General features: G+C 40.9%; 1 protein-coding gene across 1 annotated transcript in view; it reads right to left on the bottom strand.

The window, feature by feature from the left end:
• mgat4c (mgat4 family member C) overlaps positions 1-24,985 on the bottom strand; it is a 79,245-nt gene that overhangs the window by 1,687 nt on the left and 52,573 nt on the right. The window contains exons 3-5 of the mRNA XM_034879029.1: positions 1,969-2,120; positions 1,218-1,365; positions 7-213 (exon numbers count right to left, since the gene is read on the bottom strand). Coding sequence (XP_034734920.1) covers positions 7-213; positions 1,218-1,365; positions 1,969-2,120 — 507 coding nt within the window. The remainder of the gene's footprint in view (positions 1-6; positions 214-1,217; positions 1,366-1,968; positions 2,121-24,985) is intronic.

Below are 24,985 nucleotides of genomic sequence, written 5' to 3'. Positions count from 1 at the left end.
GGAGGCGTCCGGCTATGATGTGGTGGGCAAACTTCCTGGTGATTTCCTGCACCAGGTTCTCACACCAGACCAGGTCAAAGTCTGCCAGGTGGACCACAACCACAATCTCTTTGAGTTCCTCGTAACTGGACTGATCAAAGATGGATTTGATCGTCTCCAATAGGTAGTTTCCTCTTTTTCGTTTGACTGATGAAAGTCCAATGGTGAGATACTCTGTGAAGAGAATTGAGAAATTTCATGATATCATGATGTAAACAGAAATACTTTCAAATGACCACATTAAAGTATATTGTATCGCAATGCAATAACGGGTTGGAGAAGATTGATTATTTCAAACTCAATACCAACAAGTTAACCGTTGAACCGTTAACCAACACAATATTTGATCGAATTATACTCTGTCAGTTAAACTGTTAAAAACAATATTAATAAAACAATGTAAAGAAAAAAAGGCTATACAGTTAATTTTTACTTGCTTGTGCAAACTTTGCACCAGGAAGTTGCGTTTTCTGCTAAGTTGGTGGCTCTCATGCTGGAGAGGTGACATGCCTCTACATGGATGAGGAATGGCGGGTTAAAATCGTCCGTCCTAAACACAGAGTCACCTGGCAGACACACACCTACACACCTTGTGTTGGTTACATGAGCAACTGGTTCCAGGAAACTGGCGGCATGTGTCAATGACAATGCACACAACATTGGAGCTGCAAGACCGTAAGAAATCTGTAGCCCTCCGCAGACGCGGAAAGTATGGTCGAGCGCCCTGGATGGGTGAACTGGGACTCAGTTGCCTGCTTCACTTTTAGCGGTTAATTATTAGTTATAAAGGGTCAGTCATTGGTCAGAAAAACAAAATCTAAATTTGCATCTTTAATTCAATGTTTGCCCAATTGTAATTTTTTTCTTGATCCTGGGGAAAAATGGCAAAATAATCTTAACTCACATCCTCTGACCTTAAACTAGAGCGTATTCTAGGTAAAACATCAAAAACTAAATCATAGCACTCTTAAAAGGAGGAGTGTGTAGTGTTTGAGGTTAAATGTGTCTCTGTGGAGCAGTTGCATTTTATTGCTGTGCTTAAAATCCGCACGTCACAGATTTTTAAGTTTGAGTTTTTATTCTCAGCTCATGTTTACAACTACTGTGTGGCGTATTGTCTCCCCAAGCTTATAAAAACAGTCAATGCAAATTTCTCTTCAAACAAACACTAAACTTACTCTTGCGGTTCAGTGGGGTTCCGGCGAGGTAACGATAAGTGACATTAATGCTTCCAGAGAAGTTACTCAGGTCTCTGAAGGTGTGAACGTATCGCTCAGAGCTTGAAGGGTGGACGGATGTTTCCCTTAGCTGTCTTTTATCCCCTTCCTGGAACACAACATAAAAAACACAAACTTCACATTATGAACAATAGAGACAGGTACTGCTACTACTACTCCTATTGCAGAAAAGGGAAAATCTATTTCTACTGTAAATTATTCAGCTGAAGGTTAAAACCAGCCATTTGTTTCCTTAAACTTGTCTCTAACATCCAGTACAAACTTGAGACAATATGTGTTTTGATGTGGCGGAGCTAATGTTAGATCTTAAAACCCCTTCAAGCTGTTTGCAAAGCCAAGCAAATGGACTTTAGAAGAGCACGAGAGAGTTGAAAATGTGAACTACTTCTTAATAATTGAAATAACAAACACAGATAATGTACTGTGATCACCAACTTTTGATGGCATCATGAATAAGAAATAAATCGTCTGGATTCCAACTTAGGTCTAAGTTATGAAATTTTAAACATGTTTCCTTGAAAAACAAGCAACTGTAAAAGGGACGACATGGGCGGAGTGAACACTTCAAAAGCATATTTTTGGCCAATTTGTTGCTCAGACATTAGAAAGGAATACACATTTGTAGTACTTCATCTAACATCCTTCTTTGGTAAATGCTTGCTAAAGACATACACAACACAAACGTACTAACCAGCACGTAGCCATCTTCAATGTAGAGGTTCAGGAACAGGAGGAAGGTGATGAGGAAGCCGAGGAAGGGAATAGTGGAGCGTTTCCGCAGACACCTCATCTTGTCCAGGGATTTCCACAGCAGCCTCATGCTGTACAAGCTCTCACTGGGATCTGCATGAGAAGAACATGAGAAACGAAAAGTTAGACCGGCTTGCTTTGAACGTCGTCAGCCCGAGACGCTGCATGCTAATAATTTGCCTTTTTATCAAGCATCAACAGATTGTGGGGGAATTAATTTTTGGGACCATACTGCCATGAAGGACGTGATTATCTTCCAGTAGCATCATAATTATTCTTCAACAGACTACTAATGATGTGTGATAGAGTGGTGTTTTTTTTCCTTTTATGGGAAAGATGTTAACCAAATCTCGGCAAATGACTTCAGAGAAAAACTTAAGTCACAGCAGGACATTAAGGATAGGAATATGCCAAACAATGGACTTCTGATGCAAAGAAAAGGTTTCTTCACTAATAACAATAAAATATATACCATTTGGAAGCATCTGCATCCCCCACTGTACTGGTATGTGAAAAAGAGTTGCTTCTATCTGTTCTTATCAGCTAGGTTACACCAATTTGATTTGAGAATGTAACTTTTTCTGTCACCATTATCAAGGGAAAAATCAGTTGATGTTCCATTTTAGTTTACTATTTCAGATTTGTGTTCCGTAGAAGAAAAACAAAGACAAAGATGAGAAGAAAAAGAGACAAAACTGAGTAAAAAAGGATGGTTAAATTTATTCATTTATCAATTATGTTATGATTTATCAATCACTCATTTATTTTACAAAGGAAATGTCCATCCTAGCTTCCCAGATGTGATCTTTCCAACACAGATAAAACAAAGCAATCACAAAGTATATCTGATGTCGACAGCTAAACCAACATATATCAGTAGTCTTAAGTAGCATTGAAAGCCATATACAGATTTCAGCTAGAACAGAATATATTTGAGGCTCAGTCACCACAGGATGGCCAACTCCTCATGGCACCTGTACAACTGCAATGGGCTGAGGGAGAAACAGCCAATAAACAGCAGCAGCAGAAGTAACAACCTACAGATGTAACAATGGCGTTAGTCTTTTCTCTGCCAGCAATTAGGCATCAGCATGCGCTTTTGTTCCATTGCTGCAAAACCCCAGAGATGCCTAATAGAATACAAACTACCTCTAAGCGCAGTTCAATGACCACACGCACATCGATCACTCGCACCAGGAGTCAGCCCCACCTGGGACGCGGCTAGTCAATATCTCTTTGTGCACACTTGAAAACTGAACTTAACATTTCCATCCAATGCAACCTGTTCTGTGCGAGGTTCTGAGCAGTGTGAATTTATGTGGCCGGCAATTACAATATTTAGCAGTTTTATCCGCTTACACAGTATAACAACCCAAATGAGCATCACTACCTACAGAACTTTTTTATATCTGCTTTAGTTGTAAAGCAGTTAATAGCTGTAAACATTTAAAGAAGTGGTATCTAAGGCACGGGTCTTTTTGTGATGTAGTTGTTGAATTTATAGTTTGCAAGATGTCTAATTACATTTCAAATGTGTTTGAATGTTTTATATTTAAAAGTTTAAATGTTGGGAGCCCAGAATTTCAACAATTTAGTTAAATCCAGAAAGGATTCAGTATGTTCAGTAAGTGGTTCGGTTACACTTCTCTTTTTCAAAAGAGTCTTTGAAAATGTATGTATAAACAGCCAAAAAGAAGAAGAAAAAAAAAGAAATCATATTGAGCACAATATTTCAAACATTGAATTGGCTGGCATCCAGCGTTGGAAGTACTCAAGCACATATTGCCAGGGTTAGAACAGTTGAACCCTTACGTCTTATTGGCTAACTTCATGTTACCCTCAGCCTGACAAGAACTCATCTTCTGATTTAACAGTTTGGCAGATTGAGGAATGAACTCGTCATCTTCCTTGAGATACAGTAGTCTCCAAATAAACAAGAGAACCTGATGTTACCAGCTAGCATTTACAGTTTTTTATTTAAGTGTTTCACACAAAATAATCCCATTTGTAACAATATAAAACAATCTGTCTTTCTTTGTGAGCTATTGTGTTACCAACAACGTGTCCGTATGTGGAGCCCAGGAAGTGTGCCGGGCTTTGAAGCAAATTGAACAACAGTGGAATTGACACTCCTGGACCACCATGTGATGCCACCCTGGCGCAAAAAGACTTTTCCCCGTAGATTTACATGGGGAAAAAAGATGTCTGTAAATCAGGGGATACATTTTTTTGTAGCATCACAAACCCCACAAAATTACTAATTTTACTGTCCGACCATGATTTATTCAGCCCAATAACACTTGGAAAGTCTAGAAGAACTGCATGAGTAAATCATTTTATCCCAAGTTAAGTTGGAGAACCGCTAACTACAGTGTATTTTCGCCTACATAAAGGCTTTATGCTCCAACTCGTACCACGTACAGGCTAAAGCAGAATATCATCACAATATGTCATTGACTACTTTAACAAGCACATAATGTTCTGGTTTTTACTAATGTTCCGAAAAAGACGATATTCCAACTAAGGTGACATGCTGTTTACATGTCTAATAAAAGTGAATATTCCACAAATATTCCTGTTTACATGTAGCCGTGCAAAATGATATTTTTTTCAAAGATTAACCTTGGTAGTGCACTTATTTGATTGTGTGAACACAGCCTCCCTATTTCATTCCTTAAACCAAAGTGGTGAAAGAGTCAACTTTGCAAAGTTTGTGCGTATCCAAAAACCAGTTGATATCAAAGTCTTTCATAATCTTTAAATAATCTCTTCTCTTTCTTTTGGGCATGTGTCTTTACCGGAACCTTGTAAGCTGGTTGGTTTGTGTACAACAATCAACGTCGAAGCTCATTGTAAGCCGCAAACAGGGAAGATATAAAGGATCAATAAACTGAACTCCTAAACTGTGTAAAAACCAACAATTGAGAGACATATTCTGAATGCGCTGCATACATGTACAAAGGATGCTTCTAATTCCCGAATAATACCGGCATATCCCACATACGAAAAAAATGGAATATGCTGTTTACAAGGCCTGTTTCAAATTCAAAATCTGGTCATATTCGGAATAATACTGAAATATCGGTGTTCATGTAAACTTACTCATTGTCTCCATTGTGGGTGCCATGTGTCCAGTAAATTGCAGAGTTTTGCTGGAGAAAGCTGAGTGTAGCATAATAATGAGAAGAATCATTGGAGCCTTTGGAGGAATCTCAGCTGATGGCTACAAGTAAGAAGGTCCTCCTGACACCGTGGCTCAGGTAACTCTTGCCTGCCTCATCTTCTTTGGTGAGAACTCAGCACCAGATCCTTCCTTTTGCACAAACATAAGCTATGTTGAGTCTCCTCACCTACTATAAAACTAAGTGGTATTCTGTGCGTGATCCAGCGGAAAGCTACACTTAAACAACGTCTCTGCTTCATGTTAGAGGGGAGTTGATCTCTCAGATTGGAGTTTTGGGCGTCTATCCTGATGAAACAAGACAAAGCGAAGCGCCTCTCTTGTTTCAATAATTCAGTACGGGCTCAGAGCAGGAAGAGGATGAGATGCTCATCCTGCCAAAGGCACAGCTGGGAAACATGCTCGGTTCTTGTACCCCAGATTTAACTGTGACTGAGATGCACGGCAGAACACCTAAAATGCCATCATCCCTATCTCCAGTGTCTCCACTGTTTATACTTAGGACATGCTAGGGTATTGAATAGGTATAGATGTATGTATGGATGACTCACTGGAGCATCCATTAGCAAGAGGGAAGGCGGCATGTGTGTACTGTTGTATGCATTATTGTGTCATGAATCCAGTGTGGAACTGCATCAGTGAAATGCACTAAGTGTGTTTTAATGGGTGTGTCATCCTGGCAGTCACACACTCCCTCCGATGTCTCCAGCACCATTTCAGGACACAGCACACTTTCAGCAGGCTAGGGCTGTTAAATATCCATTATGCACTTTGTGTGTGTGTGTGTGAGAGAGAGTGAACTGGACCAAATAAACCACAACACTGCCTCTCTGCTTGCTTATACCCAGCAATGCGCTGTGCACTTAACTCGTATCAGCTGTCTGTCCCAAACTCCTTTTGAAAACTGGGCTCAATAAGAGGATAAATCCTGTTAGATTGACATGAAGGGAGATTGGTGGCAACAAAACAGTGACAAAAGCAGAGTGTCCTAGCCATAAGGGGCCTCACAAATTCAATTACATTTTCATTCTTGTGGCTACATTTTCAATTTGATCTGAATTGAAGATTTCTCAAACCTTGCATTTTTTTAATTCAATTATCTCTGCATGTTGTTGTCTTTTTTAATACCATTTTGGATTTCACTCAGTCACATCCAGCTAGGAGCCAGAATTCATTCTGATTGTTGCTACAGTTGCTCCTAAAAGAGATGAGATAGAAAATACGCCCAGAAAGACCCCCCCCCCCCCCCCCCTCCAAAGAAAACTACTATCACCTGGTTGTATCACACCATGACTTATCCCTTAGGGCTTGGAAATGTTCGCAGCTGGAAATCTTCAGCCCATCAATCCTCAACGTCACAGCAGGCTAAATATTTTGTTGTTGCTGTGCAGAAAGATGAGTACACAAGGCAATGAAAACCAGAAACAATGCAACTGGAAAATGATTTGAAGACCTCTGCATTGACTGGTATCATGAAGATGAAAAAAAAAGTATGTTCCCAATGTTTTCACAGAGTGCCTTTCACAATTAGGAGCACTGAATTCTTGGAGAATCATCCAACACCTTCAGACAAAATAGGATGGATGGATGCTGATGGTGTTACAGCCATATACATACATATATATATATATAATGTATATACATTTTATATATAAGTGCTGCAATAAAGTATATCAAGCTATAAATCTTATACATCTTTTTGTGTAATCAGTAAATCTTAAATTGTCAGAAAAACGCAACAAATGTGCATCACAAGATCCCAGATTCCAAGTGCCATCTTCAAACCAGACCAATAGTCTAAAACCAAAATACACATATTTTATTTACCATAAGGAAAACTAAACAAAAGTCCACGTATGATGAATAAATAATTGATCATCAATTGAGTCATGTAATCATTTCAACACTAGATACAGTACAGCATATCTGATGAAGTAGGACCTAGTTTTCATTTCCTAATGTTCCTTTTTTGTGTTCCAGGCAAAAAGTCAAAGTACCTTGGCAAGCTATTTATGGCTTCACCATCAATGTCCTCCATGCTCCTCTGGCAGCCCATATGAGATGACTGATTCAGGAATTGTCTTCCTTTCCCCTGCTACAACCCTCCGTCTAATGGTGAAATCTGACAAAGACAGACTTGAAATGGAAAACAAGGAGCTCCCCGGTGAGGAGAAGGCAATTATGGTCTGGCCTGATGTGCAACCTAATGCCAAGCATTCTATATCACACCAAAAAAAACAAAAAAACAAAACAAAAGACTTTCCATTCCGTCTCCATTCGTAATGGCTTCATTGTTCCCGTGTGGAAGCAATCCTCCTGCGTGCCACCGATACCACTATTTGTTTTGGAGCGCTGTGAAAGCGGAGTGAAGCGCAGAGTAAATGAAAAAAGGTCAGGATTGTGCACAGCAGCGCTAACATGCCACAAACACGAGTCAAGTTCCACAGTAATTTCACATTCCATCTTCCCAAGGTTGTTGCTTTAAAGTTATTTCCAAATAAAATAAAACCCCAATGTCAAGCTGCCTTTGAGAACACGTGACTTGGCTGAGGAGTAACACCTGCAAACCTGAATGTGAAAAAATGTGAATAGATTGCTTTTTCAAAAAACATTTGTGTACGGCACAATGAATTCATTCCTTTGAATGCCGGCAGGGAACTGAGAGAAGCAGAATATTAATAAAGATACATTTTGAAAATAAAATGTTCTCCTCTGGGAGTCTCAGGTACACACACCATCGAGTCCCTCCATGTCTTATTCAGAAATCAAAATAACCTCTTAACAAACACTTTTCTTGCCTGCTTCAATCAAGTCTGAAGTTTCAATGTAGGCCACGCCGGTTTTTTTTTTAATGTGAAGCTGCGTTTCCGTAATGGGAAAAACCTAGATGGAAAATTTCATTGTGAATAGAAAAAGATTTCTCTCTCATTTCATCTTGTTATCTGTTTTACATTATTTCCCCTGGGTATCCTGCACCTGGCAGATATACAGCTCTGCACAAATAATCAATTAAGCCTGCAGATTTGCGGGGATTCAGCAGTTGCTTTGTGTCAGGCCTTTAGCCTAGCCACTTTCAATGGATTTTCTTTCTAGATAAAAAAAAAAGCCTAGAGTAACAAAGGCTTTTGTTGATAACAAAATTGTGGCGCAGGGCGGAATAATAAATCCCTTTATTATGAAATGGCCGTTTCGTTAATAATTTAAATTGGTCAAACAGTTTACAAATCACTACATTCTTACAGCCTGCCAGGCAAAGGAATCTGTCATCTAAAAAGACTTAGCAACCCTTGTCCGACATCCATGCCCCTTATAGAAACACGGAAATGATCTTCATCATCGTGATGCAGTGGGGAATTGTCAGGGAGGGTGTTATCAACGCACGCTGGGGTAAATTAAAGCCTGAAAGCTGTGTTACTTGCAGAGTCCGCCATGTAATTCCTGTAAGGCATGTGCCACAACAGCCAATCATGTTTGAAGTGGATGACCTGTCATCTCCACAAAAGGTAATCTTCCAAAGGGATTCATCATGCCTTTTGAGGCGACAACACAAACTCTTATTTTCTATTTGTTTCTTGCTTTGCGCCGGCAAGCTGTCAAGTGTTTTTCTGATCATAAAATTGGTCCCATCTGCATCAAACGTTGCAAACAAATGACAGCAACGACAGCAGCAGCAGCCCCGCTTTCCCCTATCGCCTCCCTGTGCTGGGCCTGTCACTGGTGTAAGCAGTCTGAGCTCAGTCATTGTAATGGCAGGAGAAGGAGGAGGGGGAGGAGGAGGAGGAGGAGGAGGAGGAGGAGGAGGCGATTTTGTGAAGGTGGCAGTAGAAGGGAGTGTGTGTGTGTGTGTGTGTGTGTGTGTGTGTGTTGAATGTGATGCATACCCCATGGACACCCTGTCCAACTACCATCCCCCCCCCCCCCCCCCCCACACACACACACACACACACACACACACACACACACACCAACACACACAAACACACACAACAACCGCCACCGTGGCCCTCAGGGGAGAAACAGCACTTCCAGCTGTTCTCCCATAGGGTATCAGTGTGAAAGACAAGCCTTGGAGCATAACAAACCCCAAATGGTCTCTGATACAAGAATATTTCTAAGCACTTCCAAACAGCCCTTTTCAATTCCGGACGGACCCGATGTCCTTGCCCTTCTAAGCTCATACAGTGTGAGGACAGTGCCTTGTTCTTGTTCCAGGATGTGTTGGAGACATCAACAAAGCTTTTCCAATTCATCAACATCAAGGCTTGTTTCGTTTCTTCCAGTGGCACAGGTGGCGCAAGCTGGAAAACGTTGTCATGAAACACTGAGCATGTGCCACCCGTTGCTGCTACCTTCAGAGCAATCAAGCATCAAAACGTTCAGAACAAATGGCTGGGGCCCTTTCACTGCTGCAATACAATTGCCCAGATCATCCAGCCTGGTCCAGAACTGAAAAAAACTTCATCAGATCCTTCCATATTTCCCTCCGTATTTGATTTCTACTTACTTGGCTGGAGAGGAAAAGGTCTTGTATCATTTATAGCTGTAAATGCACTCATGCCATGTCTGGACAGCCAATACACAGTACTTTCTTCATCACGGAGACCTGTTGAGAGGCTCTTGGACTCTGTGCAGTGCTGAGAAGAGTCACTGACTCGATGTGAAAGAGATTGAAGCTGTGTTTGCTACTGAAGCTTTCAGGGTGTTGTCTGGATGTTTATGTTCAAGGTTGGAGGAAAACGTCAAAGCCTTTCGCCGTTCTGGCTACGGTGAGCATAATAAGAACGGGAGGCGTGAGAAATGATTCATACGTGGCCGAGCCTCTCCATGGCCCTTCTAAGCAGTTAGCACTTTGACCCAGATTAGCGCTCTGCCAGGGGTGCACTTGGGAGGGATGGCGGTGGAGGCTGTCCTGCTTATTTCCACAAGAAAACACATTTGACATGTGTACACCCCCTGTCCACATGCAGACACATGCATATGCTCTGTCTTCATTTCTTCCCCATCCCTTGTGTGAGGTGGTTAAGATGCGGCCGGTGATATAAATTATTACCTACATCTGAGACACAAGATGATAAGTGTTTGAATATTGGGAAGTACTCTCCAGGGCAAATATATTCAATTAATTCTTTGTTATATCACATTTGGCTAATAGACTGTGTGTGTCACCAACTTCAAACTCCCTGACTGCCCTCTGTGCCTGACGTCATGCTGCTGCTCCCCTGAGGCTGTTTACTACATTAAAAGCACAGACCCACTTGAATTAGCAGACAACAGCCTGTCATCATGTCTACTCCATTAAAAAAACTGGACAGTGGCTACGGGCATGAGAGAGGATGGGAATAAGGGAGGTAAAAGGCAGTTAAAGAAAAGGCTGGAAAGGAACCCCTTCTACTTCTCCTTCTTGCTCGCGCTCTCCATTTGGGAGAAAAGGAAGGGCAGACTTGGCTCTGCCTTAAAAGCACTTAGAGAGCCAAGGTCACCTCCTGGTCAAATCTGTGAAATGAGTAAATGGCTGAAGGGGCAAAAGGCCGGTGGCAGATAACATGAGAATGCACTATCTCCTCCCAACACATTTAGAACAGGGGAAGACGGGGCACTGGCAGGCTTTTCAAAAGGCTCCGGGTTGAAATGAGGACTGGAGACACAATAAGATGGCCCAGTTTCACCCAGTATGACAGCGCATACATTGAAGTGCTCTTAGGGAATGAGCTTTTTGGTCAAGCAGAACGTAGACAGCCAAAGAGCTGAATGTGAACTCACACAACTGGGATTTGCATTTAATCACAGCGGATGAAAGTACTAAGGTAAATTTAAAGGTGCCACCTCCATTTCAGTCAAGAATCATGAGCATAATTAGGAAAATGCATCCTAAAACTGAATTAAAATTGTGCTAAACCAATTATTAGCAATATCAACATCTGAAAAAAATTGACAACTATGTCCGTTAGGTAGAAATCTGAGTAGTGGGCGCCCATTCCACCCTCTAGCTCCCCTTTCATGGCTGCAGCTGTCTTATCAAAATAAAGGCCCGCAAAAATTTAAAATATAAATGATCTCTTGCCACCGTGGGATCATGGAGTTTGTTTGAATAATATATTCCATCTTAAATTGCTTTTAAGTAAATTATGAACCTAAAAATTATGCTATGACTCAATGTCCCCATAACCTATAAGCCTTGTTTGCTCAGGAGTAGTATCTCCTGGATTCCTGCCGGGATTTGTTATAACTCGAGATGGACGCCTGTGTTTTAATAATGTGACTCGCCATGTCCATTGCCAGAAGTAATCTAATATTCATCCAATCTCATGTCACAGTAGTTTGAGTCTGAAAAGCTGAGATTCAATCGTTGTTATGGACTTTTTAAAATTCCTCTACTGGGAGAATAATGGATGTTGGAAATAAAAATGATTTGGTAGTTGATCTAGCTTTTCCCACTGCGTGCTAACTTCCAAACACCAAAGCTATCGACAACAGATAGTGTTGAAAATAGTTGGCTTTTTCAGGATGTGGTGGTGACCAAAACCAAGCAAAAATGAGATTGAATATTGGAATTACATATCTGCTGGTTGTGCAAATTTGCAGCTTATTGCTTAAAACCTAGCCACATTAAATCTTTAGAATAAGAGCATTTCTTTTACGTTATTTTGGAGTTCCGCTATTGCCCAAAAATGGATGAACACCACTTTAAATTACAATAAGATCCATAGTTACGTGAGAATAAGGTGTCCCAACAGTTTCCTCTTTATTCAGTCTTCACAGAACAACGGCCAGAACTGGTTTGCAGATAATGATCATTCTCTCGCAACTCTCTTTGATCTTCGGAAAAATACCCATATCATCAAATAGATATTTTTTAAAAATCAGAAACAAAATAATTTTGAAAACTTACATCATGCTTGAATGAAAAAGGTAGTCCAGCTTAAAAATGAAACACATATACACACTCAGCTGTTCTGAGATAAGAGTAACATCATTGCATGGATTATATAGGCAAACGTTCATGAGAAAGAAAGACAAAAAAACTGCATTACTGACTTAAAACCTTCCAATGGATCAAAGCAGTGTATATAGGTTAAATCAAGAAATCTGTAGTCTTCAAAGTTTTATGCTTCAAAAGCAACCTTGACAATCCTAGAAATCACACATTTGTCTTCCTCCCAAATGCAGGAGGATGAGCAACAAGCAGAAATTGAGATGTACAGCACGATACCTCAGAGAAGCTCATATTTCCTGCTGGCCTCACAGCCTTGAATAGCCAAGTTCTTCTGGAGGCGGCTCTTTGCTCAGACATTGACTACCTATCCCAGTGCTAGACTGATGGGAGAATATCCTATATCCCTGCATCCTCGGAAGACTCCCAAGTCTCCAGCATGAATATTTGATGAGAGATGTGTTGTACAGCCAATCACTAAAAGGCATTTATCTCCAATACCCCTGACAGGGCAGCCCTTGCTGAGCTTCTCCTTTGGTAATCAAAAACAAATGTGTCATGGATCAAATGGCCCTTTCAAAAGAAGTGTTGATACCCCTTTAATGTATGTATGGAAGATTAGCTCAGCTACATGCTGAGAATGCATTAGGATTCAAAATCTGATAAAAACACAAGACACATTCTATTTTTTATTCATAAAGATTATTTTTTTTGCGATTTTCCACCTTTATTTGATAGGACAGCTAGGTGAGAAAAGGGAGAAAGACTGGGACAACATGCAGGAAATCATCAAAGGTCAGATTTGAACCCTGGACCTCTGCTTCGAGGCATAGACCCCAAAGTATACTGTATGTGCGCCTGCTCTACCAACTGAGACAACCCGGCCCCAAGAGACAGATTCTTAAATCTTATCTTTTACAATTATATTTTCAACTAAAACCACCAACAAAATGATAAAATGCAGCCTATTTATTTTTTGTGCAACTCGCCTGGCTGTGTTTGTTGTGTCAGGCCTCCCATGAGTGTCCAAGAGCACATGGTCTGTATTAATTAGCTATTCTGGGACTTAAGCCCGTACTTATTCAACCTTAACGACCCTGTTTGTGCCAATGCAACATTACAGCGTTCAGCAATTTTCTGCGGTCATTGCGCAGACCTTGAGTTTTCCATCATCAGCCCATTATTTTATGACCTTGGTTATGCAAAACACTGTGGCATTTGCGATGACAGAAATGAGCTTCGAGGTCCTCGTAAAAATGCTATTCCAATTCTGCACCCTTTTAATGATACTGCAATTAAGCAATTCTGTTACTAGTTTAACTATTACAGTTCCTTTTCTTCTATCTCCAACTAATGGTGGATAATCTTGAATCCCTGCTCCCAAACACAGTGGCTTTTGAAGGCACCATGAAATTGTTGAGTTACTGTTCAAAATCAACACATATGTCAACTGCCTGCAGATGTATTATAGTTAATTTCACCTTTAAAATCCATCTCACCTTGTTAAGATGCCTAATGGCCAACAGTAAAGTAACATGATCAGCAGTAAGACCGTTGTATGCTGGCCGTTCCATCTTTTCCTATGGGGAGTGCATTGCCGCCCAACTAGGCACAGCGCTAGCCATGGCAATGCCATTATTTGGAATTGCCGCCTTTTGGTCGGCCTCGTTGGCGATGACCCTTTAAGCAGCAACAGTGTGCGCAACCGATTCCAAAACGTTCTGCGCTTTGTCTCTTTGCTCTGTGCCCTACCTACTTCCCAGTTTGACCACAGATCATATGTAGGCGGCTTAAAGGACAGTGGTTGTATTGGGCCGTAACCAGGTGCCCTATGTGATACGAAATTACGCTGATTGCTTGTATTATTAGCTAATTACACAAAGGCTTTAAGTCAGTGTCTCTATAGTTTTTTTTGTTCTTTTTTGAAACAGTGGTGGCAGTTCATTGCTATAATCAGATGGAACTAAATGAGGCACCGAACCAACTGTAACACAATTACACTTTAATTAACGAGTGTTTTACTGTTCAGTGACATTTATGCTCAGCTAAAGACTAAGAATGTGTCCACAAGGATGACATTAGCTAATCTTTCTGGTCTGATTTCTCCTTTTTCTCTTTAAGAAAATCAATCAGAATCAGGTTGAGGGCAAACAAAAGGAAAAGAAAAAGTATTACATACTGTATGTGTAATGCCTGTTATATGTTAGCATGTTAAAGTGTTAAACAGTCCACTTCACAGTTAAATGTAAAAATGATTCTTTTTGGAGAAAAAACACTAGTGTTTTTTTCTACTAATGGTTCATTAACCCCACAGAGGTTAATGAAAGGATCTGTCTGTGTTTTACAGCTCCGTGATATTGTGTCTCTTGTTTTTGGATGTGTAGCCAAAGGGACTATTTCTTTTGAATAGCGGTTGTCTGCAATTACTCATGAGGTGGATCTTTTGCTGTCAGTTTGAGATGCTGACAAAGGATGCCCTTTGCCTTTGAAGTACTTCATCTTGCCTCAGGTAAAAGAGTCCATAACTTGGCAAAAAGGAATACTTTTTGTTTGGTTCCCAGCCTCGGGCAGGCTTTCAACCAAGTGGGCTCCTCTGATGTTGAAATATACACATTGCACATACAAAATAGTACGTGTAAAGAAAAAGAAAAAAGACTCATTCCTATTATTTTTTATTAAAAGTGCAACTAGACCACTTTATCAAGAGAGTATACTGCACAATTCCTCTACCTTTTGAAATAGCAAATCAGAATCTAGTAAAAGCTTGTCTGTGTGCATTATTAATGCCACTAGAGTGAAAGAGATAACTATGGCTTGCTTCCAAATCTCCACCTGGCAGCATACACAATAGCAACAAACATCCTCTTCGTTTTGAGTCTGAACATGTTTGAATGCTGTAAAAGGTCATACCTAATACTGATTATTCTTAAGGGCTTAAACAAATTAAAAGTGATTTTTTTTCCGTGTTTTCAGCAGGTCTCCAACTGTATTATGCAGACAGTCGTTGTCTCTCACCTCTAGAGCAAAAGCTCTTGTGTTTATTATTCAACGTAAGTCGGCACATCAGCCCGGCACCACCTTTGGCTCATTTCCGAACAATTTTCAAGCTTCCTGTAAAATGAATATGCATTGCTTTTGCTGTGAATCCATTTGCAAGACAGAATGATAATGAAGAGAAAGTGCTTTCAAAAAAACCCAATTAATCTCATGTAAAACGGCTGCTCAATGCTTCTAATGAGATGCCATTTTAATAAGCGGGTATGTTGTACAACAAAGCCATTTGGTAAACATTATTGTTTATGTGTTTAATGACATGCAGGCAATGGAAGGGACTGGATTTGGGGAAAAATAAAAACACAGATCAATGTTTGATTTAAAAAAAATTTGCATTTTAACCTGTTGTGCTGTACACAGAGGATATTGTTACACAATCAGAAATGTGCATTCAGGTTTATTTTGTTTTCAGGAGTTCATAATAAAGCCACATTAACATTAAACAGCTTCTCAGAAAATAAGGAGCACTGAGCAATCGCAAGTGTATAATGAACATGATATAACTCAAAATCAAGTTTGCCTCCTTTGGAGGAAGCCGCTCTAAAATTGACACACATTTAGATGGAAAATATTTATGAGAACCTCATAAACAGAGGCTCAGTGCTGGAACAACCTAATTTCTTTCAGGTATGAAATGTGCATTGTAGAGGCTGCTGCTTGGACACGCTGAGAAGAGAAACAGGAAGTGGCCGGGCTAGGTCGGGCTGTGTCAAAGCTCAGTGAAATGTGTTGAGAGACGGATCAAATTTGAGGGCTAATCTGTAGCTTGTAAAGAATGCAGGCTTTTCTCAAGAAAAGAAATCAACTTGTTAATGACTCTAAGCCTGCCGACTGGATCTGTGCCTGGTTGAAAGTCTTTACTTATTCATTAAGGTGTAGAGGGCCAGCTACTTTCTACAAACCCTGGGTCCTCTCACAGCTGTCGGACAAGCGGGGTGGACCCGATTAAAGATGCATGGTGACCAGTGAGTTACACTTTAAGATCCTCAAACTTTGCAATGCCCTCGTTAAATATTCACAACCTCGACTGTGTGCGGCGTATTGTGTTAATGTAGCTTTTTCAACCCATGTGTGTGTGCACCTGTGTTCTCATCTCCCATGCGGAAAGAAAAGGGAGGATGGGTGGGTGGGTGGCAGGTTTAAGAGGCCTTGGGGGAAAGTATTCACATTATCTTGAAGGTTGCCACAGAAAAATGAAAAAGTAAGGAAAAGACCTCATTGGGCGTTTCTGAGTGGTTGGGTGCCCCATGTTGTGCTGCCTGACCTGTGCTCTCTACAGATTGCTTGGTATTCAGGTAGACACTCACAGAATGAGAGGTAATAAGAGTGTACTGGGCAAACTGTGCATAGAAAGGAAAAGTTGGAACAATATGACCATCCAAATCAGGGGGGATGTCTTTCGATTGCTCTAAAGGTTAGCAAAACAAATTTGTGGTTACATGGCACTGCAGACCGTCTGGTAACACTCTCCTGTCTGTGCTGTGCTGTCTTTAACACCCAGCGGGCGTAACAGTGGGGGATTGCGTTTATACCGAGAGCAAGTCAAGGGTCATTGTGTCCAACTGACGCGTCAATTAACAATTTGGCCTCATTTATATTTTGCATCTCACTGTATAGCAAGCTATCATAAGCAAGTTTGAGTTACATTAGAGGGATCTGTTTAGATTAGAGTCCCGAATCTGCCAAGATTTGACTTCAAACTAAGCTTAACCGACTCTAACCAGCTTAATTATGACCTATTTTTTTTTTTATATTCAGGCTGGATCTCTCCAACTGTGCATTGTCCCTGTTTAAATAAATAAGATAAATGTGCAAGATGGGAGAGGTGCTATTAAAAAATACCTCAAAGTTTCAGTTGCACAAAAAGTAGAAGCTCTGCCTTTAATACATACTGTATGTGTATAACATTTATGTAACACAGTAAATATGAACCATAGCTCATATGGGGAATATATACTGTATATATGTTTTGTTTTTGTACTGAAGGCATCTATTCTATTCAATTCATTTTCATCCTGCCACTAATTGTCAGAGAAATGGTGAATTACTCTTGGTCCTTTGCCATTATTATGATATATTTATATTTGGTTTTAAGAGAGTCAAGGCATTAAAGTCCAGCTAATAAGCCATCAAAGAGAGTCTAAAAATATCCAGTAAGGCTCTTCTTTCTGGTCCATTCATGGCTCAAAAGGAAATATGTCAAATGGCAGTCAAATCTCAATGTTCAGCTTTAAGTAGCTTCTGCAGTGACACTTTGCATCAACCTACAGTCATTTGACTGTACTCACTTCCACCATCTCCTGACTCCACTTTGCTCTCTATGGCCGTCAGAAGAAAACCATTCTGTTGTCTTTAGTGGCCTAACTTCGCTGGACTTGACTGTCAACTGTACAATGTGCAGTGATGCTAAAAGGTGTGAGGCGTGTCATTGAGCGCCCTTTCACATGTTCTCCCCCTGAAGCGGCGCAGAGGCATTCATTTTTCTCACCTTGTTATTCTCGGCTCAGATTGGAGATGCATGGGCAATTATTGCCTTGTGTTCAGGAAGAGAGACAATGGTCGCTGAGCCATGGCCTGCTCTGTCTCTCGTTTGTGTCTCACTGGCTGTGAAATACACCCCAAAATGAAGGACATGAGAGGCAGCACAGTTCAGTCTGTGATGGATGTTCATGGAGGGCTCCAGTACATTTTACATGAGATTCAAAGCCCAGCAAAAAGTTGCAATCAAATTAAGTTTGCACACAATGTCAAGAGCATAAGGATAAAATAATGTATAACAACGATTATTACAGCGTACTAAACATTGTCTGTTGCAGTTTCAGCTGACGTACCAGAGATGAAATGAGGCTTTACCTTAGTTTTCAAAAAGGCATTTTCATAATTATGCCCCACTTATCAAACTAGGACAGAATATCTCTCTCACACTGTACGGTCACCACTCTTGTGAAATCATAAAGCAGAAAATCACCATCCATCTGACATTTTTTGCTGGGGAAATAGTGGCGATAACTCCTGACTGAGTTGGCATTTAGAAGTCGGACGTTATTGCCCGGGGACAGGACAGGAACTGTAGGCTGAGAGTCGAGAGGGAGTAGAGAACAAGTTTTTCTCCTGTGAAAAGGATCCGCTTTATCAGTCACAGCTGCTGGGTCTGGCCCTGGTGGGCACACAGACGTTTGGTGAAACCCCTACATTTCACTCCACACACTGCACGGTGGGTAGGCTCTCAAAATAGAAGACAATAATATGCATGGTGGGTCCTTCAAAGTGAAACAGTAACGCACCATATGGAAGCCGGAGCATGCAAAATATTGAAACATTGCTTTGGACACAGTTGTCTGATGCTGCTGATAGCTTTCATTCCTGACTCTGACAGCTGCAAAGCAAGGATTTCTTTAAACACATCATTTGTGGGTATACACTATACAGCTCTGTGAAGGGTGGGACTAGATGACAGAAAATGATGCGTCTTCCAGATCCGTCCACAATAGAGCCTAAATCTTTCAGCTTAAAATAAATGTACCCTCATATTTTTTTGTTAGCTCAGCTCTTGTATGAATAGCTCGCTCAATCAGTTTGACGTTACACACGCTCACTGGGTCATTTTAACAATGTCTCGAAATAAATACCAACAGAGAGCCAGCCGGCAGGATGCCACCGGAGAATCAGGGAGCGCCTCCAACGGCAGACCTGGCGTTTAAACACAAGTGTTGGATGAGAAACCTAACGCGGCTTGCCTGATTGTTTTACCTGTAATCAGTGGCAATTAAGTAGAAATACAGTATAATCACTTATCTGTTTAGCACGATCCAATGCATTGTGAATGAGATTCATTAGCCAATTAACTGTACCGTGGACAATGGTTATAAATGTCACAATGTAATTTATTTTTAGCAGAAACAGCCAAAGCAAAAGAATGTTACTACACTTTATCACTGGTCACTTTCTGTAAGTTAGTTATTTGTCCCACTCCAAGGGTTGGGCGGGGATACTTTTAGGGTACCGATCAAATTGATTCCATAGTGTAGAGTATGAAAAAAAGCCTTGTCCTTTAATACAAAATGTACCTAGGGAGTATATTTCATCAGTGTCAGTTAGCTAATGAGCATGTAGCAAAGATCAAATAATGCTTGTGATTGGCTTTCTAATGTTCCATGTCGTAGAAACACGCAAGAAAAAAAAACCACGTTACGCACAGAGACAGGGTCACAAGTGTGTGTACTAATGTATTTAAAAAGGCTTGACTACAGTGTGTAAAGGAGCTTAAAAATATTTGCTTCATAATGTGTAATGTTGTAGTTATTTTTTGATAAAATGGATTTAATAAAATTGTTATAGAAAAAAGGATCGTTAACCCTCATGAACTGAAAGGATCGTATACGAGCAAAAACGGCACCTCTGATTCATAATTCAATCATTTAATAACCGTAAAAGATAGAAACTTACATATTTTTGCAGCTGCTTTTTCGGGGTTGTTGAGCATTAAATTAATAGCGTGGAATTCACAATATTGGTAAACTGACATTGGTACTACAGGCTATTAAAAAATACCTAGCCCTATCCAAGTGTTTGCAAGATGGATCTGAAGGGGTCACAAGATGTTTAGCAGGGTAGAAAAACAGAAAACAGCGTTTTTGCAATACCATTTTTTTTCCATTGAATTACTTAATAATTTGATTTATGGACTCTAAATACTATTCAACTATAACGGGGACAAACAACTTCCCTCTTTGGTTAACCTGGCCATAAGCAACTTACCCAGGGTTACAATGGGTCACTATTTGAGACATTGCTTTGTTTAAAGTGGGTGACAAGCCATAAAGGTTGGGAAACACTGGCTTATCAACATCCTAGAAATAAACTGCAGATATACTGTAGTTGTACTAAATATCAATTTACACAAGAATTAACTAGAAGGATACCATTTACATGTCAATCCTACCTCTGTGCTATTAATAGTCAACAATCTGGTAAATGTCATTCCACACTAGGTAACTGAATAATTTAGTCATCTCACCATTGTCATCTGATGCAATTCATTTTCTTTTTTTGTGCACCCTCCCCCTTCAGACGTTAAATTAGATAGACATAAGCTTTGGGTAGTCAAAAGAAAATGGACATGGGTACACCTAACCATGTCCACGCTCCCTCCTTTATTACACAACCCCCCTCCCCCTTCAAACCTCTCCTTCCCGTAAATTACCGTGAACCAAACCTTGAGGTGATTGAGACTTGTCTCCACCAGAGAAATTAGCCAACATTCATCAGAGCCTCGGCACACAGGCAATAAAACAAGACGAGTGCTTTCCTTGGTGATATGTAGAAATTATAGTCTTGTCAACAGAAAGGCAGACTGTTCAATTAGACGCTGGGCTCCCTCCTGCAGGCGAGCAGCACAGCAATGCTCCAATCAGGAGGAGAGCTGGCTGCTTAATATGGCTTGTCACGTCTGAGCCCCCTTATCTCAGGGTAATGCTGCTCAACGCCAAAGGGGCCTCGCAGCCAACTCATTCCAATTGATTTAGAAAGCACAGAGAGCCTCCCCTTCTACAAAAGGAAATACCAACCTGGTTGAAGTGCTGGATGGCAGAAAGGTGGCTTTTATCCAGCCCACATGCTTTAAACTGTCGGCATCGCTTTGAGACACTAACTGCTGACATTTAACAAAGACAACAATGTGACCTGTGGGGCACCATTCAGAGCATAAAGGTCAAATGCTGGACTTAGGCTCCCACAAGCCTGGAGAGAACACTACCAACTGCGAATGTTAAATGTTGATGCTAGTTATGCAATTAAAGCCTTTCTCTGCCACCACTACTGTGGTATAAACACCGAGGCTACACAGGGAAAGCCAGAGATGAAGAGGCAATCTCTTTTGTAGATGAAAGGTGAAAATGTAAAAAGCTCATAAATCCCGAAGCGTTTGCTCAGATGCCGCGTCAACCAGCCCTTCTTGAATTCAAACTAAAATTCTTATTAGTATTACACAAACCCCGTATCGCATTTACATTGTTTTTTATGACATGTTTACATAGAGGCCATTTCACCTCTGAAAAACAGCTCTTGGTACCTTGAACTGTACCCTTGGCTCTGTCAGCCATGAATAAACCATACAGTGCTATTGTGATGAAGGAGTCGGCGTCTCCTACTCATCCAAACACAGAGCCTGATGCTCTTTCTGTTGAGCCAGTGTCTCAGCATTGACTGCCGGTTGTAATTCTCTCAAGAGATTGGAGCTGACAATCTTGGGCTTGCCAGACACAAAATCCTGTTTATCTGTCAAGACGAGCGGCCGTAGCCCACCATTCTCTCCCAGCTCTGCCTGTAAGCTCTCTGGGCAGACAAAGTCTTAGACAACATGAAGACAGAAAGACAGGCCTGATAGCAAAAGTGACTGTGGCATCAACACTCCTGACACCAAGAAGTTCGGTCGGTTGTGGCTTGTGTAGGCTCAATATCAGAGGACTAGATTTGACTTTCATGTTCTTTTCAAAGAAGTGCTTAAGGTTAACTCTGACTTTCTTTGTCTATATTAAACTGATGCTAAAAAACCTGACACTGCATTATAAGAAAGTTTTGGGCATCTTCTTACAATCTTACAGTGCGTTGCATTTGCAAAGTAAATGTACTCCATGTACTCCTGCATGGCTGCTCCATGCAACAGTAATGAAATTTGTATTAACATACATTTTATTTGCGTATCATTAAATATGTCTTGAACACAATACTGTCCAACTTCCATCCGTGTACATGTTTTTTGCTGTTTGTATGCACAAAAACAGCATAATGCATTGTTACGAACTGTTATTGCTAACAATGGCTAACCTGGCTAGAGCAAAGCCCACTGTGTTCTGTGACTTGTTAAATGATACGCAGTCAATGTCATTCCCAGCTCCGGCTTTCGACTTCCGAGGTAAATGGGACGCACTGTTTGACTTACCATATTTCAACAACAAAAAATCTTTTTCAACAACAAAAAATCTTTTTCAGCAGTTGGCAGTTGATTTCGCATTACTTTATCTGACCTCTGGAAGGGTGAGTGCAGTGTTTACAAGCTCTCAAGAGTCAAAGTCTGCAGCCTACCACAGAGATCAGTGTTTGTGTTGGAGTGGTTTACACACAGCTTTTTCATGTAAGAGGGACTCAAGACAGAGGAATTACAGGGCATAAACATGGCCAAAGAGGACAAATGTGTAACTCAGAGAGAGAAAACAGCTGTGGCAGGCTTGTGGGCCAAGGTGTTGGTGGAGAGTGAGAGGAGAGTGCTGATGGCCTGGCTCGGTGGAAAAGAGTGATGTGAGGCTAAGGTCGGGCAGATGGTGGCCGATAATGAGGGTGTAGAGGGGTAGGGAGAGCAGCCGCACTGTTCTCAGGCTAAGGCTCAGCACCGAGTTCAGGACTGTTGGAATGCAAGAAAAAAAGGTGTGAGGTAGTGAGAAGAAAGGAAGAATAGGCCCTATAATAAAGGTAGAGCCCAGTAGCTCTGTGCAACCTTTAACAAGCACACCCATCATCCCATGACGTCTGTACTCGGATGCACCGAACAGTCACCAAATGTGAGAAATATTTCATCATTCGCTCCCTCGAAATTCTCCAGCTCCTTTGGGCACATTCACATCAATTTTTTTTTTACAATGCCTTGACCTTGGCTTCATTAGTGGGTTGACATTAATGCATAATTAATACGAAGGAAATGAGTCAATGCTAATAAAGCGGCTAGAAATGTGACAAGGAGAGTGCAAATCTTTGTGGTCGTAGGTCTGGCCGGGGGGGACAACAGATTTTCTTTCCTGCCCACATACACTATTAGATCATTTAGGTGAAAATACAGCTGACTTTCGCTATCTAGACAAACAGGGACAGGAGTAAGAACAGTAGATAGAGTCAACAATGAGAAGAACAATAATACACTAGGGAAATGGTTCGAGGTGGTTGCTATCTACTCTTAGGTTAAGGTTTCCATATAAAAAATAATCAAAATAGAGTGTTCAGAAGCATAGTTTTTAACGCCACTATCCTGTAATCACTGCATATATAAAGCCCCTTAGCCACCCAGCCTAGAAATGTAAGCACAAGAAAAAAGGAAGTCAGGAAATCAAATAAAGTAATGAAAGGATGTGTCCGAATCCGGCTTAGTTGTCATAATTTGTGTTGGCAGAGAAATGTGTGCTTTAGCAGTTTCACATTAACGCTCTGATAGGATTTCCTATTGGTGCTGTCAGCGCTCAGTGCAAATTTTTCCAAGAAAAGAAATCTAAGCATTAAGAGTTCCTTTTTTTAATTTATTTTTTTTGCAAACATTCTGGTCAGGCTTCATATTTCTGAAAAGAGAAATTTGTGCTTTATTAAGTTCCCTCCTCCAACCCCTCTTTCTGCCTCATTTGGTCGTGATGACAGTTGACAAGCCCCGCTGATTTTTTCATTAACAGCTCATACTGTCACCAAGGCAATGACGAGCTCTCATATCAATATTCCGGATGACATCTCAGACACAATGCATCTCAAGTAGACACCGACTCTGCCACGTGATCCCGAGGGGTAAACTATTGATCAGCATTATCATTATTAATCTACGAGCCGAATCACTCTAGTTTTTTTGTGTCTTTGTTTTAAAAAAAAACAAAACATACTTCCCATATTCCAAAGACCATCATCAGTTTTGACATTTTCATCATCTGAGCGGTTTCATCATCTCTTGTGTGATCTCACTGGAGATTTATCGTATCGCAACAGAAAATCTAATTAGTGCTTGATTTGGTTTTCCTTCAGTTTAGTGTGAGGGAAAGGTAACAGGATTGTTGATCTTCATTTATGACACCGCATCTGAAATACAGGCATGCTCCTGGGGCTTCTCAGTCAATACCAGTATCAGTTTAAAACCTTTCATTAAGGTAGGTATAACACTTCAGTGGCTACCTTATTTCCTCCTTTATCTTGGAGGCTGGATTGAGGAAATAAAGCCCAAGCAAAAGCCTCGGCTCCATACGGGATAAAATCTATTCTCTATTATTACACTGCTGTTGCTTGAGGGCCGTCAAGCTAAAGGTAATGGCATTGCTTGTGATAAATTTATGGCTGAGCTGCTCCATGTTCTATGAGGTATATAACGGGCTGGGAATTGTCCAGATTGTTGAAGTCACAACTAAAATGACAAATGACCCTCCAGTGACAAATCAGCAACGTCATTTACAATGTCATTCAAATGACTAAGTGTGTTCTAATGGCAGTCTACGCATTATATATTTACACAATGCTGCGTGAATAGACAAGCTCTACAGTTAGCTGTCAAACCACCAGAATGATGTTATGGAAGAGATTACTGGGCAGCGGAGAGTTGAAATGAGTGACTCAAAGCAAGTTGCCTTGGAAACCTCTCATGATGACAACAGGGTGGCACTGGGCTGGCAGTGGAACAGCTGGTACGCAGACCTTACAGGTTAGAGATGTCGTGAGGCTTTGCTACAGGCTCCATGTCAACCATCTGAGAGACTTTGGTCTGCATCCTGTTCATTACACCAGCTCTCAACGGATCGGACACCCTGACTTTTTCTTACTTGGCCTAATCCGTTTTCATCCATTTGTTCTCTCCTTCTTGCCAACCCAGACGGTAAGACTGTTATGTGCCAATTAATCAATACTCGTGGCTGAAACAAGCTGGCAGTGTTTCAGTGGAGCTAAGCTAATGGGGCACTAAAACGGGTCCACATTTCCATCTTTTATAGGGCATAAGACCGTCTATTAAAACAGGACATGGCTCCTCTAGGACCTAACTTTTGTCATCACATACTAAAT

This window comes from Etheostoma cragini, chromosome 8, assembly GCF_013103735.1.
Source record: "Etheostoma cragini isolate CJK2018 chromosome 8, CSU_Ecrag_1.0, whole genome shotgun sequence".
NCBI classification, from domain to species: Eukaryota; Metazoa; Chordata; class Actinopteri; order Perciformes; family Percidae; genus Etheostoma; species Etheostoma cragini.
The sequence above is the reverse complement of the archived record's forward strand: the minus strand, read 5'-3'. Positions and strand labels throughout refer to the sequence as shown.